This window comes from Hesperophylax consimilis, chromosome 6, assembly GCF_061612785.1.
Source record: "Hesperophylax consimilis isolate HC1 chromosome 6, BYU_Hcon_1.0, whole genome shotgun sequence".
Taxonomy (NCBI): Eukaryota; Metazoa; Arthropoda; class Insecta; order Trichoptera; family Limnephilidae; genus Hesperophylax; species Hesperophylax consimilis.
In genome coordinates this window covers 33,522,966-33,547,131 of record NC_142841.1, presented here as the reverse complement: position 1 = coordinate 33,547,131, position 24,166 = coordinate 33,522,966, and the positions used below count along the sequence as shown (strand labels likewise).

The 24,166-nt window shown below is 34.1% G+C and overlaps 2 protein-coding genes across 7 annotated transcripts in view; one reads left to right on the top strand and one right to left on the bottom strand.

Annotated features, from left to right (window-relative positions):
• The window catches only part of drpr (multiple EGF like domains draper), a 102,132-nt gene extending 92,794 nt beyond the window's left edge, over positions 1 to 9,338 (top strand). For all 6 annotated transcript variants that reach the window (XM_089632604.1, XM_089632606.1, XM_089632608.1 and 3 more), the window contains 7 exons: positions 555 to 710; positions 1,266 to 1,442; positions 2,081 to 2,248; positions 3,597 to 3,749; positions 4,816 to 4,995; positions 5,263 to 5,391; positions 7,203 to 9,338. In XM_089632604.1, the coding sequence (XP_089488730.1) occupies positions 555 to 710; positions 1,266 to 1,442; positions 2,081 to 2,248; positions 3,597 to 3,749; positions 4,816 to 4,995; positions 5,263 to 5,391; positions 7,203 to 7,351 (1,112 nt within the window). In that variant the 3' untranslated portion in view covers positions 7,352 to 9,338. The remainder of the gene's footprint in view (positions 1 to 554; positions 711 to 1,265; positions 1,443 to 2,080; positions 2,249 to 3,596; positions 3,750 to 4,815; positions 4,996 to 5,262; positions 5,392 to 7,202) is intronic.
• A 3,712-nt stretch (positions 9,339 to 13,050) lies between these two features.
• On the bottom strand, positions 13,051 to 21,545 carry Ipp (inositol polyphosphate 1-phosphatase). Its single transcript, XM_089632923.1, has 4 exons — positions 21,061 to 21,545; positions 18,059 to 18,329; positions 17,567 to 17,723; positions 13,051 to 17,337 (listed from the first exon to the last, which is right to left on the bottom strand). The coding sequence occupies exons 1-4, from the start codon at positions 21,262 to 21,264 to the stop codon at positions 16,854 to 16,856; spliced, it is 1,116 nt and encodes a 371-aa protein (XP_089489049.1). The 5' UTR covers positions 21,265 to 21,545; the 3' UTR covers positions 13,051 to 16,853.
• Positions 21,546 to 24,166: the final 2,621 nt, after the last annotated feature.

Below are 24,166 nucleotides of genomic sequence, written 5' to 3'. Positions count from 1 at the left end.
GGTACGGCGTCTCGATACGGATAGAGGTACGCTCCGATCCATCGCGAGTCGGTTTTTCGACCCGTTCAAAGGCGATACGGTACGGGTCTGCGCCAGTCTGGACGTGTTCGCGGCGTCTTACATCTTTCTCTGTTTTTGAACAATTCTAACTCCCACCAACGTCGCCTTTTTTGTTTTTTTTTTGTTATATTATTGTGAATAACAATGAAGGACGCGCAAGCAATCGTCAAATTCTCAAACACTTCCGCAGTCGACGACATGGTGGGAGGAAATGAACACGCGATGATCGCAGCAACGTTACGGAGATACGGGCTCTTGATCGCGACGCGGATACGAAACGGAGGTACGGTACGGACAAAAGATGATGCGTCCAGAGTTTTTGGATCGCGACGCTGGTATGAAACGGAGGTACGGTACGGACAAAAGAACATGTCTGGACCCAGCTTTAAATAATCATTTAATAATCTACGGTGATGGTTCAAATTACCAACATAATATTATATTAATTTAAACGTGCACTGAACATTGTTTTAATGTGTTCTTAATTGTTGTAGATAATGATCCTTGTAACCACATTACGGGAGAGTATAAGTGCCGGGCGGGTTACAAGGGGTTAACCTGTGAACACCCGTGTCCTCAAGGATCTTACGGATTGGATTGCATCAACAAGTGTGCCTGCAGGAATGGCGCCGATTGCCATCACGTCACCGGTAAAAATAACTTAATTTAATAAATTTAAAACTATTTTAACTAGTGTTAACTATGTGGCAGTTCTGATTTGAACTTTGCATTTTTATAGTTAAACATTTCAACTATTTCCCCAAGATGTCACTCAACTTTTATCCATCCTCTAGCCTTGTTTTGTAGTCATTTTCCCGCCAATAATCCATCTGTCAGAACAAAATGGAACACATTCAAATGTGAAGGAAAATGTTGCAAGAAAGTACTTAGTTACATTATTTATTTCATATGTATTTATGCATATACGTATAGCCATTTTATTTTTAAACTTGAAATCTACTTCAAACCTCTCATTGTTCAACATAAATCAGCAGCTCTTATAATCTTGCATATTTGTATTATTGCTTTAGCACATAATTATTGTCTGCTTATTGCTTGCCTAGGAATATTTACTCACATTTTAGTGTTGTCTCTGTAAAAATGTCGTCTGTATTCACATCTTGGTGTTTAAAAAAAAAAAGTATTGTGTTGCCATGTAAAATTGTATTTCCTTTATTAAAATGAATTATGTTATGATGACGTAGGTGCCTGCCTATGCAGTCCGGGCTGGACGGGCCCCACCTGTGGAGTACCATGTCCACGGGGCAGCTGGGGCGCAGGGTGTGCCCAGCGCTGTTCCTGCGGGGAGCACGGCACCTGTAGGGGTAACGATGGACACTGTCGTTGCCAGACCGGCTATACGGGGGCACATTGCAATGAGAGTGAGTACCTTTTCAGTTTATAACCTAAATGATTAGTTGAATGAAGAGAAGTAGTGTCCAGACTGTTTTAGAAAAATTGATTGGAAACTATAAATTTTTATTCCGAATAACAAACAATTAAAACAATTAAAACAAATAAAAACACTAAAACATCATTAAGGCATGAATATAACATTCAAATTCCTTTATTTTTTACACAACAAATGCACAATAGTTATATTTCCAAAGGGATAAAATATTTTAGCAGTTTAAAACCATTGTTTATCTTTAAATAAAAACCGCCGCTTCGGTGAACCCAAAATAAAAATCTTACCTCATGGCTTAGGTAAATCTACGTCTGCCGCCATCTTGAGTACTTCTCCCGCTCTTTCCGTTTGCCCACTCCATCGATCCACAAAGAGTTTTTTACCATCGACAAGTCTCTTGTACTTTTCCGACTACAATATAAGGTCGCATACACTCATTTAAATAACTATGTTACACCGTGTTGCCCTTTCTCCTCCTTTAGCCAATGTTTCAGACAGCCTTGCAGTATGCATGATCAGGGCTGCGCATGCATCAATCATTTACCATAATGCTTTTGGTCGTGAGAATCTTAAATCATATGAATTGATTGGTTTGTGTGTTGTTTGTTCCAGTCTGTCCAGAGGGCTACTATGGCGAGCACTGCATGACGCCGTGCCAGTGCCCCTCGGAGAGCTTCATGTGCCACGCTGCCGATGGCTGTGTGTGCCGCCAAGGCTACACTGGACACATGTGTGACAGCCGCCTCTCCGAAACGCTCATCAGCGGTGAAGACGAACATTGTGAGTGGCAACCCTAAGTTCAGTCAACCGTGGTAATAGCCTGGCAACATGATGTTAAATAGGAAACCTTAGCTTGAATGATGAAAAAGGCCATGTTTAAAGTACAGAGGTCCAAAATAGAATGGAAGTCCAAAGGAAAAACGAAAAAATTTATTAAACTACAGCCAAATCATTTTAAAGATGACAATGTCGTCATTGACTTATTAAAGCAGAGACAGTATACGGATGGGACCATTGTGCCATCTCCCATTTCACCTCACTCCTTTGAGGTTGTTTCCAGGTCCCGTGAGGGTTCCTGTTTTCTTGCGTATGGATCCCCTGGAGGATCCTGTAATTTACCTTTTTTTGTTCCCTGAAGGCTCCACGAGGAAAGAGTCCACCTAGGTGGCCTCAGCTCTCCTCTCCACTCCCCTTAGGTTACCCAAAGACCCCTAGTTTTTATTTTATTTTAATGGTCCATTTATGGTCCCACAAGTGTGTAGGGAAATAGAAGGTCCACTGCAGTAGAGCCCCGAGTGCTGGGGTAAGGTCTGAATACTCCGAGATGCGACCTTGTTTCTGGGAGGCACCGTTTGTTAGGCATCCTAAGCATAGTAGCTCGCACCTTGGCTTGGGTGCTCACTTAATCCACTGACTTGGTACTTTCTGGTTCTGGCCCATTAGGAGTGCGCTCTGTCTCTCTTACACATTCCTGACTTTGTATAAATATCGCCATCTCATTTGCCTTTTATTTTTATTGTATATAATTTAATGTAACCAAAATAGGTTTAATTTTTTTTGCAACTGTCAAATATGAAATGTTTTCTGTACTACTAAATAAAGCAATAATAATTGCAATTCTGGCTACCTTGGATCATAATTATACTTAAAAACAAATTAATAGCATCTCCGTCTTCTCAAAGCCGGTAAACTTGTGGCGGAATTTTCCAATGAAAATCTTACATACTAGCGGATTTGGTTTTAATATTTTGTTTGTTTAGTTCTTGCTTTCATATCTTTTACGATATATGCATTAATTACGGGATAACTTTATATAAATATTTATATAGTAAAGAATACACAATGAAGCAGTAATGCAATAAACATTAATTTATGCACCTACCATAAGATTGTACTTATATAATATTAGAGCGCTAGTGTGATCTAACATAAGATTAATAAATAATCGTGTTTAGAAGCTTACCACTTGGCAATTCATGAAAATTGCTGTGTAAAGTAGTAAAAAAGTATAGTATGTACATTATTTTTATCACACTAGTCACCAACTCTTTTTCAAAGTAAATTTTTGTTTTCATATATTATGTCATAAAAATAAAATAAAATATAAAACTTTTTATTTATTTTATAGCTGGAAACGGGATGATGGTATCTGGACTTCTGGTTGCCTTTATTCTTGTAGGCATTATTTTGGGACTCCTGCTTTATTACCGTCGCAGGGTATCCAACTTAAAGACAGAGATAGCGCATGTTCAGTACATCGCCGACCCCCACTCTCAGCCAGGTATGTTCTTTACATTTTCTACTTTCATCATTAATGTACGAATGCAATGTCTTATATGTTTCATTCTTGGTTCTTAACAGTATTTTTCTTCATATTGTAGAGGCAGTATGGCTAAATTTTTAATGAAAAATATTTTTTCATATAATGAGGAATTCCAGTCAATTTAGGTTTTTTTTTTTTTTTTTTTAGTGAGTATTCATCTTCTAACACGCCAGTATTTTTTTAAAGTTTAATAAATCTCATTTTCATATAATATTTTTCAAACTCAACTAAATTTTCATACAATATTTTTCGAATTTTCGAAAAGCCCGCCAAAACTATTGAAAACAGGTACGCGGGACGTCATACCTATTTCGTTTTTTTTTTAATAAGGTTTTGGTTTCGGTTTTGTTATGTAAGGCCATTTACACGATAAAAAAAAATGAATATGTACTTTTGAAATAACTTACATACTGCAGTGGTGACTCGTGTGCGAGACCACTCCGCGCAAAATTGCCTGCATTTAACACAGCAGTCTAACCCGTGAGGGAGTGGTCTAAGTTCTGTCAGAACCCACCGACCAATCACAGAGCGTTTAAGTGTCTTACGGTTTTCATCATTTAATGATGATTTATAAATTCTACATATCTCGTTTTTTGATCTATATGGGTATATTATATCTATATTCACTTAGGACGAGTTGTTTTACAGAATTTTAATGTTGATTTTCAAGTGATTTTCTATTCAGGTTCTGTTATTATTTAAGTTTTGTGAAACAACTGGCCAATAGTGATACAATAACAGAACTTGAATAGAACCTTCACAGATCTTGAAAACAAGCTTTGAAATTTGATGAATTGTTCAAATTCTATGAAACAATCCGTCCTTCTAGTTCATTATTCAGTATAATAATCAATTGTAGCATGCATTTTGGCATTAATGCACATCTTTTGTAGGGTATTTTTCAGTCTGTAATAATAATAATCATAATCATAATCATTTTTTTAACATGCTCATTTTGTATTAGAATTTAAAGTTCATTTGTGTGGTGTGAATGCAGTGTGATAACAATTCATTTCCATTTTAGATCGTCATCACTTTGATAATCCCGTTTATTCATACCAAGGGGGCGTCAGACAGGACGATTCCACCAACCTGCTCAACAATGTCGCTAATACCATCAAAAACAATCTGTCCTTGAAGCAAAACAACACTGACTTGGAGAGGCTCAAAATGGGAGCCGGTTGCTCAGGAGATTCCGACGAGTGTAAGATTATATTCTTTATGCAATTATTATTATGTATTATACACATTAGTAATTTTAGAAGACTCGACATGTAAACGAAAGCCAAGGGACTGAGAATATTGGAAAGTTGGTACTTCAACCAACAATGGGTTGGTAATATGTAGCTGATAATGATGTTAAATATTGGTTGAGAAGCTCTGACTATTATTTAGACAAAAGGCATATTTATTTAATGTTCGGGATACTTTTGTAACATTGTATAATTCGTTTTTTTATGTTAATTTGTAGACTATGATCCGACAATGTCCATGAAGAATAAAGATGCAGACAAGACAAATCCCAATGTTTACCACTGCATCGATGAAGAGAAAGACATTGACCATGTGTACGATGAAATAAAACACAAGGAAGGATATGGTAAATAACATTTTTATTGTGCTATAATTGAGCTGTTGTTTTCATAAGGGTGAAATTACCAAATTTACAGTACCTCTCACTAATCCTCCACCCCAAAAACGGGGGAAGTGTCCAATTAGTGAAAGTGGTGGATTATAGTGCATACAAACAAAATATTCTCAAAATTAAAATGGGCCTTTTGTAAAACCAGATTTTATTGTAAAATTTGTACTTGAACTAGTTAATTTAACCTCTCAGACAAAGACTTTTATTTACTGTGTGTTCCTTTGAGAACTGTCAAAACGTGAAATTTTTTGTGTTATTTACGAGTTTTGCTAAAAGCTTCATAACTCACGTTTTGGGAAACGTAGCCTCATTCTAAAAAATGTTTTGGAAAGATTATGAAATCCACTATCGCATTGTGTTGTTATACGTAAATATTTGCGTTTCTAAATATACATTTTATGAAAACGTCAAAAATATGTAAAAATCGCTTACCATTATTTCAAAGCCGTGAAAAATGTACTTTTTTCTGAGTATCATAAAGAAATAACACTTAATATATTGAAGAAATATAATTAAAAACTATTAGTCACCTCAAAATATTAACCGTCCAAACTAAAATATTTTTAATAAATTATTTAGAAACGCAATAAATTATGAACGAACAAGATGACAGATCCAATCGGCTTAGATAATGCACCTCTACGTTCCATAGATATTCTTGAATACAGACGCGTAGCGTTATTCATTATCGATACTCTGTTTTTTAAATCATGGCAATCCGTATAATAGTGATGGAAATAAATCGATTTTTGTAAAATCTCGCGCGTTTACGTGAAAAGACGTTCTAATGTCTTGACCGCTATTATCATATTTACGTCTTTTGACGTTCTAATGTTCTGAGTGGTTAAGGTGTCATGTTTATGCTTGAGAGAAGATTTCATTTTGTAAGCTGAACGGAACGAACATAAACACACATGACAGTTGCTAGAATACTCGGAGGTCTAACTGGAATGTCCTAAAACAACAATAATAAACCCTGGTGACCGTTAAAATGATCAATTCTAGAAAGCTCGGCGTTCGAGTCTAGGCACGTGACGGACTACTGAATTTGACTTACAAATACCCTCAAATTATAGAGCTTGATTTTGTGCTTTCAACCAGCAAAAATTACGGTAGATTGTAGTAGTATTCAGGAACACCTTTTCTTTTTAACTTATTTTGAAGGTTTTTTCCATCAATGTAATATATCATTGAAGAAGAAGATAATACTAATATATCTAAAAGAAATATGAAACAGCACAAGATACAGAAAAATAAAAGATAAGGGTCACAACTACGAATCGAACCCTGGATCTCTTATCTTGCCGGGACAGGGGTCTTAACCAACTTGACCATTGGACATACGGTCAAGTTGGTTGAGACGCCTGTCCCGGTAAGGCAAGAAATCCTGGGTTTGATTCCTAGTTACGACGTTATCCTTTTATTTTTCTGTGTCTTGTACGGTTTCATATTTTGTTTAGATTTATTAGTATTATCTTCTTCTTCAATGATTGTACTAGTAGTGGGAAAATCTAGTGGCGGATTACTGAGAGTACTGTATTATATTTTATGATGTTTAAAATTAATCGTAAAATAATTTGTAGTTCCCAAAAGAGCAATGACTTGTTTGCTGCTTAGTGTTTCTTTAGTTGTCTCCGCAGTTGCCTTCATTAATATCTAATTCTCTCATGAGAGATTCAATTCACAATACAGTTATATATACTTTATTTATAGTATGGAATATTCAATGTTTCCGTATTTTCACTACCATCTTATTATGTTAACAGAAAAGGAATACGATCACCTGAACTTTGCGCGTCCGGCCAGTTCGTGGCGGCCGCACTACCAACGCATGGCAAACGGTCTCGTGCCCAAACAGGACAACGACAAGCGCCCTGCCTCGCCCACCGACTCCACCACCAGCAGCCAGAAGTGACCGTCGGCCCAAAACTTTTACTCCAAACAGTGATATCAACGTACTTTAGTATCAAAGAGCTGCGGACGTAGAGGCATTGATGGCTTGATTCTTTTTTAGCTTTTCAACGGCTTAGCACATGTTCACACATATCATTAATTTAACTGAGAAAGTTTTTGCTGAATGCATCCACACGTTTGTAGTATTCACGTGATTCAGTAATTATTTCATACACTATGCCCATGTCTCTATTTGCTCTCTCAGTGACTTTAGTACATTTTTATGCAGTTGTGAATTAATTTCATCAGTATCATAAAATTGGAACGTTTTGGAGCATGCTATTGGGATGCAATCTAAATGATATAACATTTAGTGTTTTATCGCAAACGACCATACTTCTACTAAATTTCAAGAAATTTTTTTAATTTATATATGCTCCGTTGCACATGTGCGTACAGCACGAGATTAGCGAATGAAATGCCTGCATAGTGTTGCGTCATACGGAAATGCATTTGTGCCACAAACTGGCAGCTGGCGGTAACGAACCTGATGTCAAATATGTTTGAATTATTTGTTTTGCCGCATGTTGAAATATAATGAAGCTGATTCGACAAAACAACCAAATCCATCTTGAGTTGATATGGATGTGTAGTTTTTCTCAATGAGCTTTATTTGAGTGGGTGATTTTATTACTTTTATGGCCGCGACGGAGGCAACAAACCAGAACGAAAGACTTTGATACCTAATTAGTGCATATTGCATGCAGAAATTATGTAAGTTCTTCCCGGTACATTTTTGTATCTATATAATCATTATACATACATATTTAGTTCTTATTATTTTATCATTGGACTGTGACTTTTGATAGCTGTTATCACAATTCAACAGGTAACTAACAATTCAATTTGCGTAAAGTACCGTCTACATGCAGCGAGTTGCTTGCGTAAGCAGTTTGTGCAAAAAACCTGGTACCTTACGCAGCAAGTTCTATGCGCAAACACAGAACATTATGCTGGGCCTATCATGCTCTTAAGCTCGTACAGTTAAGCTTGTTAATTCCCGCCCCCGTCCATACACGCAAAATTACCTGTGCAAACCTGTCGCAATCATTTGAAATGTATGCAAGTCATTTGCGCATTATACAGTTTTGCCGTTCTTAACGCACATGCTTACTTGTGCAACTAAGATTGAGCGTGTAGACGGAGCTTAATATGAATTTACTCACTTTAATACATTTTAATCTTCATAACTTCGTCCCAAATTAATTATAAGATCATGCACTATTTTTATATGATGTGTTTTAACAGTTTTAAGACTTATCCTTCATGATACAAGTTTATATTAATTTGACTACCGCATTTATAAATTTTTATAATTATTTTAAAATTTTAAATGAAATCTTTTGACTTTTTACATTTTATTTATTTTTTCTATTTTTTTTTGTCTAAGTGCAATAAGAGCTTTACGATGCATCTATTTTTTTTGAATTAATAAAAAAACATTTTTTGACAATAAATTGTTAGTACAATAAATAATATCTCTACCAAAAAAATGGTATTCTGGAGTTGTGATATGTTTCATTGAATATTTAGTAAATTGAATTGAGAAATAATATTAACCTCTTGTTCGCCAGGATATCCTCAAGGATACTATTAAAAAATCATATCTGCATATAACTAGCTACTCTTGGGAAACTACTTAGGGGCCGTTCAAGTATTACGTAAGCAGATTTATTACAATTATTTACCCCCTCTTCCCCCTTGTCACCAAAAGTAAGCAAAGCTCTTACCCCCCCCGCCCCCCCCTCCCATGCTTACGTAAAAATTGGTACCTATATGCATTTTTCTGTTAATGAATTCTGTTTTTTAAGCGAGTACCTAAACGTATTAATTATTTGTGGGAATCCCCGAATATGTATTCGGTTTTCAAACATAGACAATGTGTGGGTTGCCAATGTGTAAAAAAAAATAACTACTCCTGAGCAGTGCTGACGTAATCACTATCTCGACCCCCCCACCCCCCCCATGTCATCAAAAATAAGCAAAGCAAAGACCCCCCTGCCCCCCTATAGTGCTTACATAATACTTGAACGGCTCCTTATGGTAGATTATATACTATTTTTATAAATGTATAGACACATTTTTTTTGTATAGCACATCATCTCGTAAGACGGTACAATTTACAAAAACATAATTTTGCAAAAAACAAGTAAGTTATTACGAAAATAGAATCAGCTGCCGCATGGCGAAAATTTATCATCGGCGATCAAGAAGTTAACAGGTTAGTAAAATTAAAATCAACTCTGGGAAATTAATGTAGGTCAATTATATTCAGCAAAATAATGTTGCCACTGGGTTTTAAATTGTTGTTAGTTTTTCTTAGATCTCTTTTTTTTTTGTCAAAATAATACTGTTGCATATATTATAAAATTATTTTTTTAATAAAAACAAAAAATTAATTAAAAATTTTTGTATGTCCAGAAAATGAAGTCACCTTTTCATCTGCAAAAAATTTAAGAAGTTTTACGAAGTCAACTATTTGATAATTTCTTAATTGTGCAGATTTTAACCCCTAGGAGCTGGAGGTCTGCATTTGCAGTGTTGAAGAATTGTGCTCATGCACGGTACAAAGCACTGCAATTGCAGTGTCGTCCTTATACATTCGTCTTTGGATATTACCTCTACTGGGTTAGTCAAAGACTAAAATAAAAATGTCCCATTATCAAGTATGGTTATTATTGTCTTCGTGTTGGCTTTAATAAGAAAATATTTTTATTTAGTGTAGTTTTTGCCAGCCCCTAGGCCCGGGTTAAACACGATTTTATACTTTCATGCATTTTACATAAACTGCTGTATGATAATTTTTATATTTTACTAGAGTGTTTTGAATGTATATATTATATCCTCAAAAGATTATAGTAATTATTTAAGTATAGATCTAAACATTAATCGATACTTTGTGATTTATCATTTTATTGTCCTTATATTTTGTGAGGCTTTTAAAAATTCAGTATTACAATATTTTAAAATAATATTTCTTTGATTTTATAGATAAACTATTTTAAATATTTCAACTTTTGCTCGGTCCTCTATTCTAAATGTTTTTTTTTTGTCTAAAGTTGTGTCACCAATTTGAAATGTGCAATGCAATAATACCACTTGGTAGGTACTAATTTAAAAAAATTCTATATTGAAAATTGTATATTTTATTTAAAGCATTCTTAATCTGATCTTATGTAAATTATATTTTGTGCCAATCATGTTTTATTGAATTATATATAAATATTTTTTTATGGTTATTGTGTACTGTGATAGATTCTTAAGTTTAATGTAAGAAAAATACATATTTGTACCATGTAAGTGTAAATAAAAAAATATTGATTAAAATTAAATTATCACATTTTTGACCCTTTGATTTATGTAGGCACAAAAAACTATTTCCTTTATTCCATTCATTGGAAATTATCCATAATATATTAGTAAAATCACATAGGAATTCTTTTACAGTGAAACAGGTTAGTTTCCACTAATCCCTCAGGCTAATTTATTATGGACTCATAGAAATCATTGTGTCTCCCTTACTCTAATGGTGAGACATATTATCTAAACGGTGTAAGAAAGAGAAAACACCACGCTTTAAATTCAAATCTAGAAGCTAACCACAGGAATCAACATGTACACATCTATGAAACCATTGCCGACCGCAATTCGAGAAACTTTCTGATTGTTTTAGTGATTATTTTTTTTATACGAAACTAATAAAAATGAGATGACAGTAACGTTTATAGCAAATTTGTCTAATAAAATGTGTGTTATTTCATTATGAGTAATTTTAGTTCAGAGTTTAGATGCAAAAACGTAAGGTGGCATTCAAAATTATACATCACCTTTCAGTTTTTAGTTTTCAAATACATTCAGATCTATTCAATTTTTTTGGATTTTATTGCAAAGCGGAAATACTCCGACATTCTGATAGAATATGCCAGAGGTTTGAGGGGTTAAAAAGATTTCATGCTTAACACATTTGTGGACGCTTCTTTCTTGAAGGAGCCCCTCATATGGTTGCATATCGTAACTCTAATTTTTTTCTTTAGCTTGAAACTTAGTGTAGGGGGTTAGAAAATTACATTTTCCTGCTAAAAGAAAATTAAACAGATATACAGGGTTTTTCAATAAGAGGTGTTATTTTGATATTCAATCGCAAAAGATCAATGGTTTCGTTGCTTGTGTGGCACGTAGCGCCGTCTTGTTGAAAGTAAACGTTGTCCAGATCAATACCATCCAAAAATCCAAAAAATCATTAATCATCTCTCGATAGCGCATTCCATTCACCGTAACTGTTGCTCCAGCCTCATTTTCGAAAAATTAAGGTCTAATGACTCCGCCGCACCATAGACCTCACCAAACAGTCACACGTTGAGGATAGAGAGACTTTTCAACAATAACTCTTGGGTTTTCCGAGCCCCAGATGCGACAATTTTGCTTGTTGACAAAGCCACCGAGGTGGAAATGGGCCTCATCACTCAAGATGATTTGCATTTGATTCACTCAAGTGAATTTTAATAATTTAAATGCGTTGTTGAAGCGTGTATCGTTCCATTTTTATTAATGGCGTAGTTTCTACTTGTCAAATGTCAAAAAATGACAGCTTCAAAAGTAACATCTACCGAAATAGCGGGCTATTCAAAATAACACCTCTTATTGGAAAACCCTGTATATGGTAGATTGGTGGTTATTGCCCTCTTTTTCACTTGCCTAGACAGAAGTTTGAACAAGCACATCAGTTGAAAAATCATTTACTTTAGGTTACAACATCTGACCGTCTATCGTAAGAGATATACTTGCCCTGACATGAAATCCGGGCACCATTTCGACGAGCTGGAGACAAACCATGTGGCTATATTTTTGGCACCATGAATGTTCGATAATGTTTTGAATAATCTACTACATCAGTCATACACTGAACACCGAAGAGCACATTTTAAAATAACCAGGCCCTGCACAGCACAGTTGCAGTGCAATCGTCCGCTGTGGGACTTTCCATCTGAATGTCTGGGATCTGAATGTTTATTCTCGAACAAATCGCCTGACACTAAAATTGAGTGCGGAGGGTAAAATATGACACATTTGTGTCTGACTAAATAATGTAACAAGATATTAGGAAACATGCCTGAACTTTTGTTTTCCTGATTTGGGATATCTTAGGGTAGTTAAGTTTTTTACACAGTCGGCAATTTGCGCACCATTTTAGAAAGAACTATTGATTTGTACTACCAAAATGTCTATTGAATGACATCTGAAGCCGTCATTTCCTAAATGAGAGACACGATTTGGACGGCTATAGCCACCGCCAGCCCAGTGCAGACGCAATGGGAGCAGTCCCCTCTGGGTGCCGAGTCGCCAAGGCGCTAAGGAGCCAAGGCACAGATAATAATAACAAAAAAACACAACTCAGCGCCCTTGAGGTTTTACTTACCCCAGGCGCCATTTGGCTCACGGCCGGCCCTGTTATAGCCGGCAAGTCCGTGAACATGTTAAAAGTTTGGTTTTTTCGGTCCCTTGAAGACTAAATTTAAAAAATGGGCCAATTTATCCCTTATATATATGAAGTTTTTTTTTCCAGTCCCTTTTTACTGTGTTTGGATTTATAACAATTCTGATTTTTAATTATGTTTAACAGACTTATTTGAATATTATCTAGATAATAATAAAACAGCTTCATAGACAGTATATTATGTATATTTCAAAAATATATAATTGTACATACGTTTAAAATTGTTGAACCTGTATTTCAACACAAATGACTTACACATTTCTAATAAAAAGAAAGTATTTCTACTTTGTACTATGTGTTGAAGCACATTTCTATCATCCTACCACTCATAATTAGAGACTAACTAGAATCTGTCTCAGATATTAAGCCAAAGTCTGCCACTACCAAAATATATATTTATATATATCGACGACGGTAGAGCAAAAGGGCATAAACGACAATTTTATAAAAATGAATTAAATTAAAAATGAATTTTTCAATGAATTGTCACTTATGCCCTTTGCATTTCCGGCGTTGATATATACATATATATATTTTTTAAATACATTAATATATTAATAAAAATAGATGTATTATAGAAAAAAAACTTTTTTTTTACCGATTGATTTTTCATAAAATTATAGTGTACATAACACATATTTTATACATGTCACTTATACAAATTAATGATTATCGAAATAATATTAACATCTCCGTGGCAGTGGTAAGCTACTTGGTTCTGAATCAAGAAGTGACAGGTTCAAAACCCTAAATTACATGGGATATTTCACACATGAAGGGTGCACAGCAAAAAGACTCATTGCATTTTTGCAAAAAGTGCTAGCAAAATGGATTTAATTGCTTCATAAATGAAGGCAGAAGTAAGTGTAGTTAAGGCAAAAATCAGCTCATCAATATACAAAAATTCAGTCTCCGTATGTTTGTGCTCATAAAACTCGAAAAGAAGTCTACCGATATCGCTGAAAATTTCTTAGTTTGTTCTTATTAGTGCCAGGAGTGTTTAGAGAGTGGTTAAAATGGTAGAAGTCGGGGATGCCCGAGAAATACTTAACGCAATATCTCTGCACCATAATGAGATACGGATTCGAATTAAAGTCGATGTAATGTAGTTTTTCTTATTAAAAAGATAAATATGACAAAATTTTGTTCATTAATTTTCTAATTTTTTAATGATAAACTTATGTTTATAAGACGAGGTTTTATGCATAGCACAAAAGATTATAAACATTAGTTTATCATTACAAAAAATAATAATATTTGACAAGTCACAATATTTCACCAACAAATGTAGATATAATATGTCTCGACGCCATCTAGTGGGAAATTTAACACTAACAATGCCTTTCCTACAAAAATAAAGTTGGTTGTTTACAGGTGAAAAATATATAATAAGCAGTAATTGTTGATTGAATTACTGGTACATATTGAATTATTTGGCATGTTGTAAATAAGCTGACGTAGCTCAGTGGTCCAGAGCATCTGACCGGACATCAAAAGGTCAGGGTTCAATCACCGTCGGCGGCACTTATTTTTACTCGGGAGATATTTTCAATTTGTATTATTATTTCAGGCGACTAATTATTTGTTACTAATAACCTGATAATGAAAAATGTCAATGAGCATTCACAATATGACATTCGAACTATCAGTTACACATTTCCTTTGTGCTTCTCTACATCGCTTGTTTTGCTGGTTCTGAACCCCGACGGTTCTCAATCTTTGAGTACACAGGTTTTGTATTTATTTGTTTTTTAACGAGATACGGAGCAAAAGAACAAAAAGTTTTTTCAAAACACCTTGACACATTGTATTCTGCACATTTAAGCTTCCCTTCAAGATTCTTAAAGGTATTAAATGTGACCAAAAACAATAATTTTATCATTCTTTTCGTGGAGTATTTATGTTACCTGAGATGTCATACGAAGAATTACTTACCGTTAGAAAATTTTGCACAATTTTGCAGACACCCAAGTAGCACACTATTTGAGAAACATTCCACATCCCTAGATAATACATTTCACCATGTAAAACAAGAACAGTTCGATTACAGCAATCAGCTCGTTTTTGAAAATTTGAAAGAGTTATGTTCGATTTTTAAATAGTAGGATATGTTTTTGTGATTTTTTCTACTTTCATTGTATTTAAAAATAAATTTGAAATCAATATACAAACATTTTACTTAATATTAAACCCATTTTCTAATCAATAACGATTTCATTCTCCTTTTGGCTGTCCTGCAAAATTATCATTTTGTCGATGAGCCTGTTTTTGCCGTGCACCCTTCACTTGTATTTACACATTGATCCAGAGTGGAAGATACTCTCAGTATCCCCCTGGTAACAGAATTGATAAGTTACCTAAAACGTTTTTTTAGTCACATTTATTTAGTGGTCAAATCTGAATAGTCAGGTTTTCCAAACCTAATTTGTATTGTTAAGGAGATGCCATACGTAGTAATGCAAAATCATGTGTTTTTGGTTTGAAAATTTGGTCACCTAGAAATGTTTCAGATGCTTTAATTAAATACTGCGAGTAGAATACATCTTGGCCTTTGAAATGATCGAGTATTTTTTAGATAAGTCTTTTTATAAGCCCAGAAAAAAATAATGTATAGGCCTATGAAAACTGCTTTAAAGTTCAAAATCTCCTACTTACGAACCCATTTTCGGTTATGATTTTATTGTATAATGTGGCAAATTAAGTTATTTATAAAATGATCGAAAAAAATTTATTTAAATATTTATGCCTGAACATCCACAAAATAAAATAAAAGGCACTTTTTGGCCATGTTTTTTTCTTGCATAAATCAAAACAGGCGGATGGTGTTAAGCGGGAATTTAAACCTTATCGCCATCTACGTAAGGGTTGTTATTGATAGCGGCTCAATTTAAAATATTACACAACGTAGTGCATCGCCTTAATGTAATAATTAATCTATTTTATGTATGAGTGGCAGACTAGGCTATATTTTTTTATCATGAATTTAGTTCTAGTCTTAAATTACAGAATTTAAAGAAAATATTTGTCTCCTACTTTGGCCATAGTAATATTATTCTCACCAAGAAAATGGCATTGCGGGATACAATTATTTTTACACAAACCAACAAGTAACTAGCAGCTAAGCGCCTTTGAGGTGATATCACAAAAACGACGCTATAGAAGCACTAAATGAATATATATTTTACTTAATCCGTAACTGAAACCGTTTTCAAAATTGCTAGCTGAGTAAATTTAAAATATATCTTTTTATACAGCATCTTTATTTTGTATTTTAAGTCAAATTAGTTATGGACACAAACCTGCCTTGATTTTCACAAAATATGCACACTACAATAAATTTAATATAATTAACTAGTTTATAATAAAATAAAATTTTCCATTTATGTTTATTATTTAGTGAATGCATTTGAAGTCCATGGCTTTAAACCCAAATAAAGGGGTGTATATAAAGATATATTTTTAGTTTTTATTTACTCATCGTTTCAAATAATCACTTCTATTAAATAGCTAATACAGACTAGATGTTGTTTCTTGAGAAACTTTAACATGTTGTAAATGTTAGTTCTGAGAAGTCAACTTTAGATCAAATTGTATTTACTACACTTTTGCACTCAGCTGTCGATATTTGCTGACAACAAAATGTAAGTAAGGAAAATGAAATGCTTCAATAATATAATAAAATCTAAGTAAATTATCTAATAAGAATTAAATATTTAAGTATCTGTATATCACAAATTCAGTAAAATTTATAATAAGTTAATTAGTCAGTTAATTCATGGAATGATTGTAAATAGTTAAAATGATAAAAAATAAAAATTAGATCTTTGATTTAAAGTAGATAAAATAAAGTCTAGGACATTTACAAACATTAACACCCGAATGTTGAATTCTACAACATTAACTAGTTACATTAAAGTATTGCTTTTGAAATCAAATTAAAAAGTTGACTAGATTCGAGTCATTACCCTCATCACAGCACGTCCAAAACTTGAGATATGATTTCAGGATTCCTGTACGCAATGATTCCTCCTTTATTACACCACTGGTCGAGAGCGGCTCCATTGCAGTGTTCTTCATCCGTGAAGTAGGTCACTTCGCAGTTATCATTGTCACTCTCATCGTCCAATGCCTTGGAGTAATCGAGGATTCCACCGTCCAGAGCGTTGAGGATAGCGTGTGGCCCGCAAGTGTCCCACTTGAAAGTGCTGGGTTTGGATAGAACGTAGGCATCTGCATGGCCCAATATGACCATTAGCAATTTGTACCCGGCGCCGGCTGATTCCACTAAATTATATCCCGCTCCGTTGAGGAGTTCTTTGAGAATGATGTTTTCGCTAGAACTGATGCATATTGTCGGTGTGGTCTTTTCTTCGGATTTTTCCGAGTCTTTGTACGGGTTGAAGAAGATCCGTTTCCCCATATAGCTTATTCCCCATAAACATCTGCCCTTGGAACTGCAAAATGCAATCAATATGAGTAATAGGGAATGGTAGAGGAGAGATGGAGACAATTTATGAAGTTTTATGGACCTTGTAAATGGCTCTAGTCTCTAGAACTTAAGTGCGAGGAGAGAGAGTGCGTCCAATTGGCTGAGGCAAGCTAAAGCCTGGCTAAAGAGTGGCTTTGTGGAAACAATAAGCAAACAGGATAGTGAAGGAGATAAGGAGTAGATGAAGGACCTACCCATTATAAAAGGGTTGGTTGAGAACTCCGATTACAGGTTGTCCAGTAAGTCTGTCATATACGCCAATAAGTACCGTCACGCACTGCAAGCCTGACAAGCTGATGCTACCTATGCTCACTGATTCTGTGTCACCACTTATGTACTCTGCTGTAGAATCTGAAAAATGAATTATATGAAGAATATTAATATTTATAAGCATTCTCTATCTATAATATATAAAGAATAGTGTCTGGCGGCGTTGGCTTTGTTTTTTGTTTGTACAAATCTAGTTTTATTCCGAGTATATTATTAATTAAATTTTGCACACTTGACCCTCAGAAGAGGATTATATTTTATGACTACAGTGAAATTAAACACTCAATATTTGGGATTTGGCCTTCTCCATGCGTGCTCTCCACTCTCACTCAATGTCGTTGCTGTTAATGTGGATATGATGCCAGCAGTATTTGTCAGCTTTATTGTTTTAATGTTGCCACAAAGATGATATTTACCGATGGGGTCAATCCATACGCCCAAATTGCTGACAGGAATATCCAGGTTTAAACAGCTGCTAATTTGAGAGTTGATGTCATCCATAACTATGTTCTTGTGGACTTCTGCAGCCAGAATATCCGCTGCGTTTCTATCTCCGTCGAGGACCTTGTAGAGCAGTTCCGCGGTTTCCTGTTCGGTTTCTCGAATCTCCACAGTTATGGTTTCTCCCAAAGTATTGCTAAATGAATTGCTCTCCTCTCCGTGGATGTGCTCTGCCAACTCAGGAAACTGCAAAAAAAAAAACAATTTATTTTTATTTTCAATAGGTTTTGGATAATATTTCAAGGTTATTAATTTGTTTATTACATCCCATATCTTGAAATTTTTCCTAATTGTCAGGTGTCAAAATGGGTGACACAAAGAACCAGGATTTTTTACGGTTTTTTTAATTTCAAAAAGACCATGACTTTTTTCATCTAATACATGAAACCTTAACATTCATGTACAGGTAAATCACTCTAAAGATATCCTTGCTTGTCTAGTTGTGTACAGGATGATCAAAAAAAAAATTTATTAAAGTATTGTTAGGAAGCTAAGGAATGAAAAAAAAAGTCAAATTAAGTCGCGAGTCTAAATTGAAATGGAATTGATAAATTTAGCTACGCACCCAGTATTTTTGGGCATTTGCGGGGTAATAGGGTATTGTGAGCAGATGTTCCAAATTAGTTCAAAATTTTTTCGATAATATCAATGTGTAATACATTCAAACGTATCCTCTTTAAAATGATATGCCTGTACTTTGTTAGTCATAATATTTTTTCTTATTAATAAATCTAAACAGGAACGGGCAGATTGGAAGCCATCTAAGGTTGCGTTAAGTAGCATAGCTAACTGTCTAAGGCCAAATGTAATTTTATTGGTCAACAGTTATTAGTAAGGTGATGTATTAACAACAAATTGTTACAGTATGGAAATAACAGTGAAAACATAATATATGAGACAGCTAATTTTTCTAGCTGAAACTAGGACAATAACACTGTTATTATTTAGTACACAAAATAATTAGTGTACTACATAATAACATAAGGATGTGGTCAAATTCAGAGATGTGGTTTTGCATTCAGCTATTCTAACCATTTGTTCCAAATCAATGCATTAGTATAACTTTTAAAAACAATTAATATCAATTCATGTTATTATTTACCAATGCACAAAATAAGGATATTATACTTTGTTTCAACAACCACAAGAAAACTATTTGCATGCAAAAAATAGTTTACTAGGAGTTCAGTTTGGGTTAATTAAGTAATTTATGCGTATTTAGATTAAAACGAAACTATTGCAAATGTCATTTCGTACAAAAGAAAGTCCAAAATTGCGTTTTATAAGGTGAATTTTGAACTTTGAGTAAAAATGTAATTATAGAGAATCTTTTACCATCTATCCCGACGTAAATCGGTTGTTTCTTGTTGTAATTAAGTTGAAACGAAGTGTAATTTCAAGTGCATAGTAAAAGTGCGGCGGTTAGTGAAATATTTGCATTAATTTATTGTGTTTGCTGTTCTTACAAATTTAATCCATTCAGGTTTTATGAAATTAAGGCAATACAAGACTCTAATCACAGGGGTTTGCTCGAAGCTCATATTTAATTAATTCTAACTAATTTGTAATGATAATATATTTGCTTTTAGAACCATCCCTACAGATGTAAGTAATTTATATTTAAGATTAATAAAAACAGAACATTACCATTAAAATATTTAATGATAATGTACTGTGTGAAAATTTTATAAATCAGTATTCAACTATAAATTTAGCAGTAGGTATCAGATTTTATTTTTCTAGATGAAGAATTAGTTACTTCCCGAGGATCCTGTGCGATTTTAGTAAAACGTTCATCAGAAATAATTAAAATAAACCCCACGGAAAGATCAATTTTCTAGGCCTGTCAGGACAAATTCACCCGTAGGTCCGTCCATTACGTCGTTAAGATTAACTCTTTATTTTGGAGATTTGTTAGGGCAAATTCAACAGCAGATCTGTCCAATACAGTGGTATTTTAGTTGGTAATGTAGTATTAGGGATTTGTCTTATATTTAGTATTGTTCTAGTTTCTATATTATTTTATGTTACTGTAATATGTTTTACTAATATTGTTTCATATTCAATTTAACGTTATTTCATGCTTTAAAAACTTTGTGTATAATTTTCGATAGCTCGCTAGGTATATTCCGTTCTTAAAATCCATGTAAAAGGCCAGCTGGGCGTAAAACCAAATAAAATTAAAAAATACACCAGTACCGCGCGTCGCATATTTTCCTGTATAGCTTCTTCACTTACGTTGTTAAGATTCCGACTTTGATAAACATGTCGAATTCCGCTGCACGCTTAATACGCAAAAAATATATAAATAGCACTTGATTTCAACTTAATTACATCAAGAAATAATTATTAATGTGGTGGGAACTCGTAAAAGATTCATAGTTCCATTTTTCGCATCAAAGTTATGTTTCTAAGTTAGGAAATATGCATAAATTATTAAAATAACCCAAACTAAACCCTAAAAACCTATTTAGTACATGTGCGACTTAAACCCCTGACTTAATACTTATCTCCATTAGATATTTAAGTTAAAATCAAGTGTTGTTTTATTAAAGAGCCTTTGCATGCAGCGGAAATCGACATGTTTACTCTGACATTATTTTAGGGTATTGTCTCGTCTTAAGTATTCATGTTTGTCGAGAGAAATTTTTTTCAGGTAGAGAATAAATGAAAATGCATCAAGTTATATTAATGGTAGGATACTAATTACAATTAGTTTATTCATAATAACTTATGTCACCTTGTATATATATCAACTGTAGATAAAACAATGCGCTAGTCTGTTTATAATAAGGGTGGCCGAGCAGATTCTATGTTCACTGTTGGGTGACAAATCCAAAATTTTCTGGATGATTTGGTGCGGATTGACCCTGTAGGGAGTACAAAATTCGAGTACTAGAATGAATTAAGCATTTACCTTTTGGCCCAGCTCGTGTCTAACAGTTTCCTGAATGAGAACATCAGCCAGAGTCTTGAAGTCCTGAATGAATCGTGGATTAGCATCTTTTTCTCCCTTTTCCTGGACCAGCAGAGAAAAGAGCTCTTTCTTCGTGCGGCAGGCGCGAGCAATATTTGAAGCTTTTTCCGACACCGCTATCAAAGACTGTAATAATTCCGTCATGTCGTCACCGAATGGACTAGCACTGATCAGACAGAAAACAAGGACACGAATGAATCAATTTTTAACTGCAGGTCCTATCCGGTAACGGTATGTATAATTAAAATTCATTATACATTTTATGCGTCATCCTTCTTTATCAGTCACGGCTTTGTTTCATTATTCGGTTTCGCTTCAATCACTTTCTGAAACGTCACGAAAAATCACATTATCGGAAGTCAGTACGTCAAAATCGGTCAAAATGCCCTTATGTCATGTCAAAAGAAGTGAAAAGTCAATATTGGTCAATATTTTGCTCGGTCGGTAATGATGGAAGAGCAGTTCGCTGTTTCCGTACGAAGTTGAAAGCTTTGATTGGTCGTTGCTCCACAGCGCGCGCTTTCGCTACTATTTCCCGCGAAGATTGAAAAACAATATTTTAACGATTATAAAAAATATTATTTCTTATCTAATTTTATTTAGTCATTGATCTAATCAACCTTCTCCTAAATGAAAAATATTTTTAATTTAATTTAATTTTTATATTTATATAAATTATAAACAATAGAAAACAAAACAAAACAAATATAAACACACGTCACTCACAAACACACAAGATTATTTTCATTGTATTACTTTTTAATTTTAAATGTATTATTTTCTTTTTAAATTTATTATTTTCTCTTTAAATAATATGTAGATTATATTTTTATATTATAAAATGAAGGCCTCAGCACGGGCAAGCCACCCAGTGAAGCCTACATTACTGGAAAACATAAATTGTAAAAAATAATGTACCAAATAAAAAAAATAAAAAAATAAATAAACCTTTGTCTGTCCAACTGGGAAGGATTCCCGTTTCAGGACAGCCACATTGTGTATTTAGTACATAATATTCTTACAATGGAATGGCGATGCTGTCAAAACAATTTTTGAGAACATTGTTGATTGCATTCGAAGTGACAGGATGGTTTCTTTATCCTTGAAAGAATCGCAAAGATGTAATTTATTACCAGGGTCAATTTGGATAACATTAGTAATTGCATTCAGAACAGATGAATGGTTTCTTTCGGGACATCACAAGTCTGAGATTCTTTCCAGGGCATTTTGGAGAACATTTACAATTGTATAGTTAGAATTTCCACATTTATAAATCAGTATAAGACATATGAATCCTATAGTACTACATTTTTAGAATTTCTTAGGTGATAGAAATTAAACATTACTAGACCAGAATATACGTCGTATGACATATGAATTTCCAATTTTAAAATTACGAATCTTTATTTATTAACATGGGACGGTCGGTCTAAGAGCGAGGTCGACAGCCGTATACATCAGGCTAGGCTTGCATTCAATAAAAGGTCGAAAATAATAGAATCGAATAATATAGACCTAAAACTGAGAATACTCCTCATCAAGACCTATGTATGGAGTATCTTGATGTACAGCTGCGAAACATGGTGCCTATCCGAAAGAGATAAACGAAGACTAGAGGCTTTTGAGATGTGGTCCTATAGAAGACTGTTAGGAATTTCCTGGAGAGACCATATTACAAATGAGGAGGTTCTCCAAAGAATCGAAGGAGGAAGGCACCTGCTCAGGACCTTGTCCGAAAGGCGTGCAAGATGGATCGGCCATTTTATACGACAAGAAGGCCTCTTGCATGTCATAATAGAGGGTATGACCGAGGGAACCAACTCTAGGGGACGCCCACGCCGAGAGTACCTGGAGGACCTGCTGGTGGACGTGCGCTGCTCATCATATGCAGAAGTCAAAAGAGCCGCACAAGACAGGGAAGAATGGAAGAGGAGATTAGAAGAAATTGCTGCAAACCAATCCCAGGATTGAAACCAGAGAGAGAGAGATTTATTGAATGGCTAGTCATTATTATACAGTAATCGAAATAGAACCGCGCAAAAATTACTTCCTTCTTTTCTATGCTAGGCAGTTTAATTCCCATTTTCCAATAAGTAATTTATGTAATTAAAGCATATTTACTACAGAAAACTAAACAATTAAGTAATTCATGTAATTAAAACCTATTTTTAAAATTTACTTAGGTAGGTACTACAAATCCTGACGCGGAGTGGTGATTCGAGCTGAAAATAGCCTAGAAATTGCAGAAAAAAAGCGGTGCAAATTTCATAATTGTAGGTACGATAGCTTTAAATGTGTAAGTACAACTGAAAAATATTATGTTTTTGTAAAAATACCAATTAATAATTTCTCTTTTAGTTCGCGTGAAAAGAAAATAAATGCACGATATTGTACCTAAGTATAGGTAATTTTATATGGTGTATGTACTATGTCAAGACAATATATAATTTTTGCTTATAATCATAATGAAAACCTGATCTCTTTACTTTGAAGGCTATCAACTATGTGTGCGTAAGAATTATGTGTCTATTTAACGTGACAAATTATAACGATAACTTTTTATTAGACTCTTAGCGAGGTTTGCTATTGCTGTACCTAGGGAAAATAATCTCGCTGAATGTACCTACGTACATTTCCTTATCATTGCTGCAGCTTATAAACTAAGGAGAGAGACACATGTCATTGTGTAACAACTAGTGAACATCATCGGTAGCGCAGCCTCCAAATTCCAGAGATCATTTATCACAATAAAATCTAAAAGTGTTTTAAATTAAATAATCGCCATATCGATACATTATGTTCTTTATTCTAAACAGTTTAAAATCTGAATCTAATATCCTTTTTTGTAAAAACGGAGTTTTAGTTAGTAAATGCTACATGAACAATAAATTTTATTTATCACCATCATAACGTAGGTATCTACCGAGTTAATTTTATTACCAAAAGTATCATTTGGAGCAAAATTTTCTTCCGATTGGGTTTAATTTGAACAAATCGGTTTTATCACAACGAGTGTTTGTGAAAACCTACTTCACTCAAGTTTAAG

Excerpts from the sequence above, each read along its gene's own strand:
- Ipp (XM_089632923.1), bottom strand. The coding sequence starts at position 21,264 with ATGACGGAATTATTACAGTCTTTGATAGCGGTGTCGGAAAAAGCTTCA. Across the intron at positions 17,724-18,058 it reads CGTATGGATTGACCCCATCG|ATTCTACAGCAGAGTACATA; the intron begins GTAAATATCATC and ends TTCATTTTTCAG. Across the intron at positions 17,338-17,566 it reads AACCAACCCTTTTATAATGG|TTCCAAGGGCAGATGTTTAT; the intron begins GTAGGTCCTTCA and ends TGCATTTTGCAG.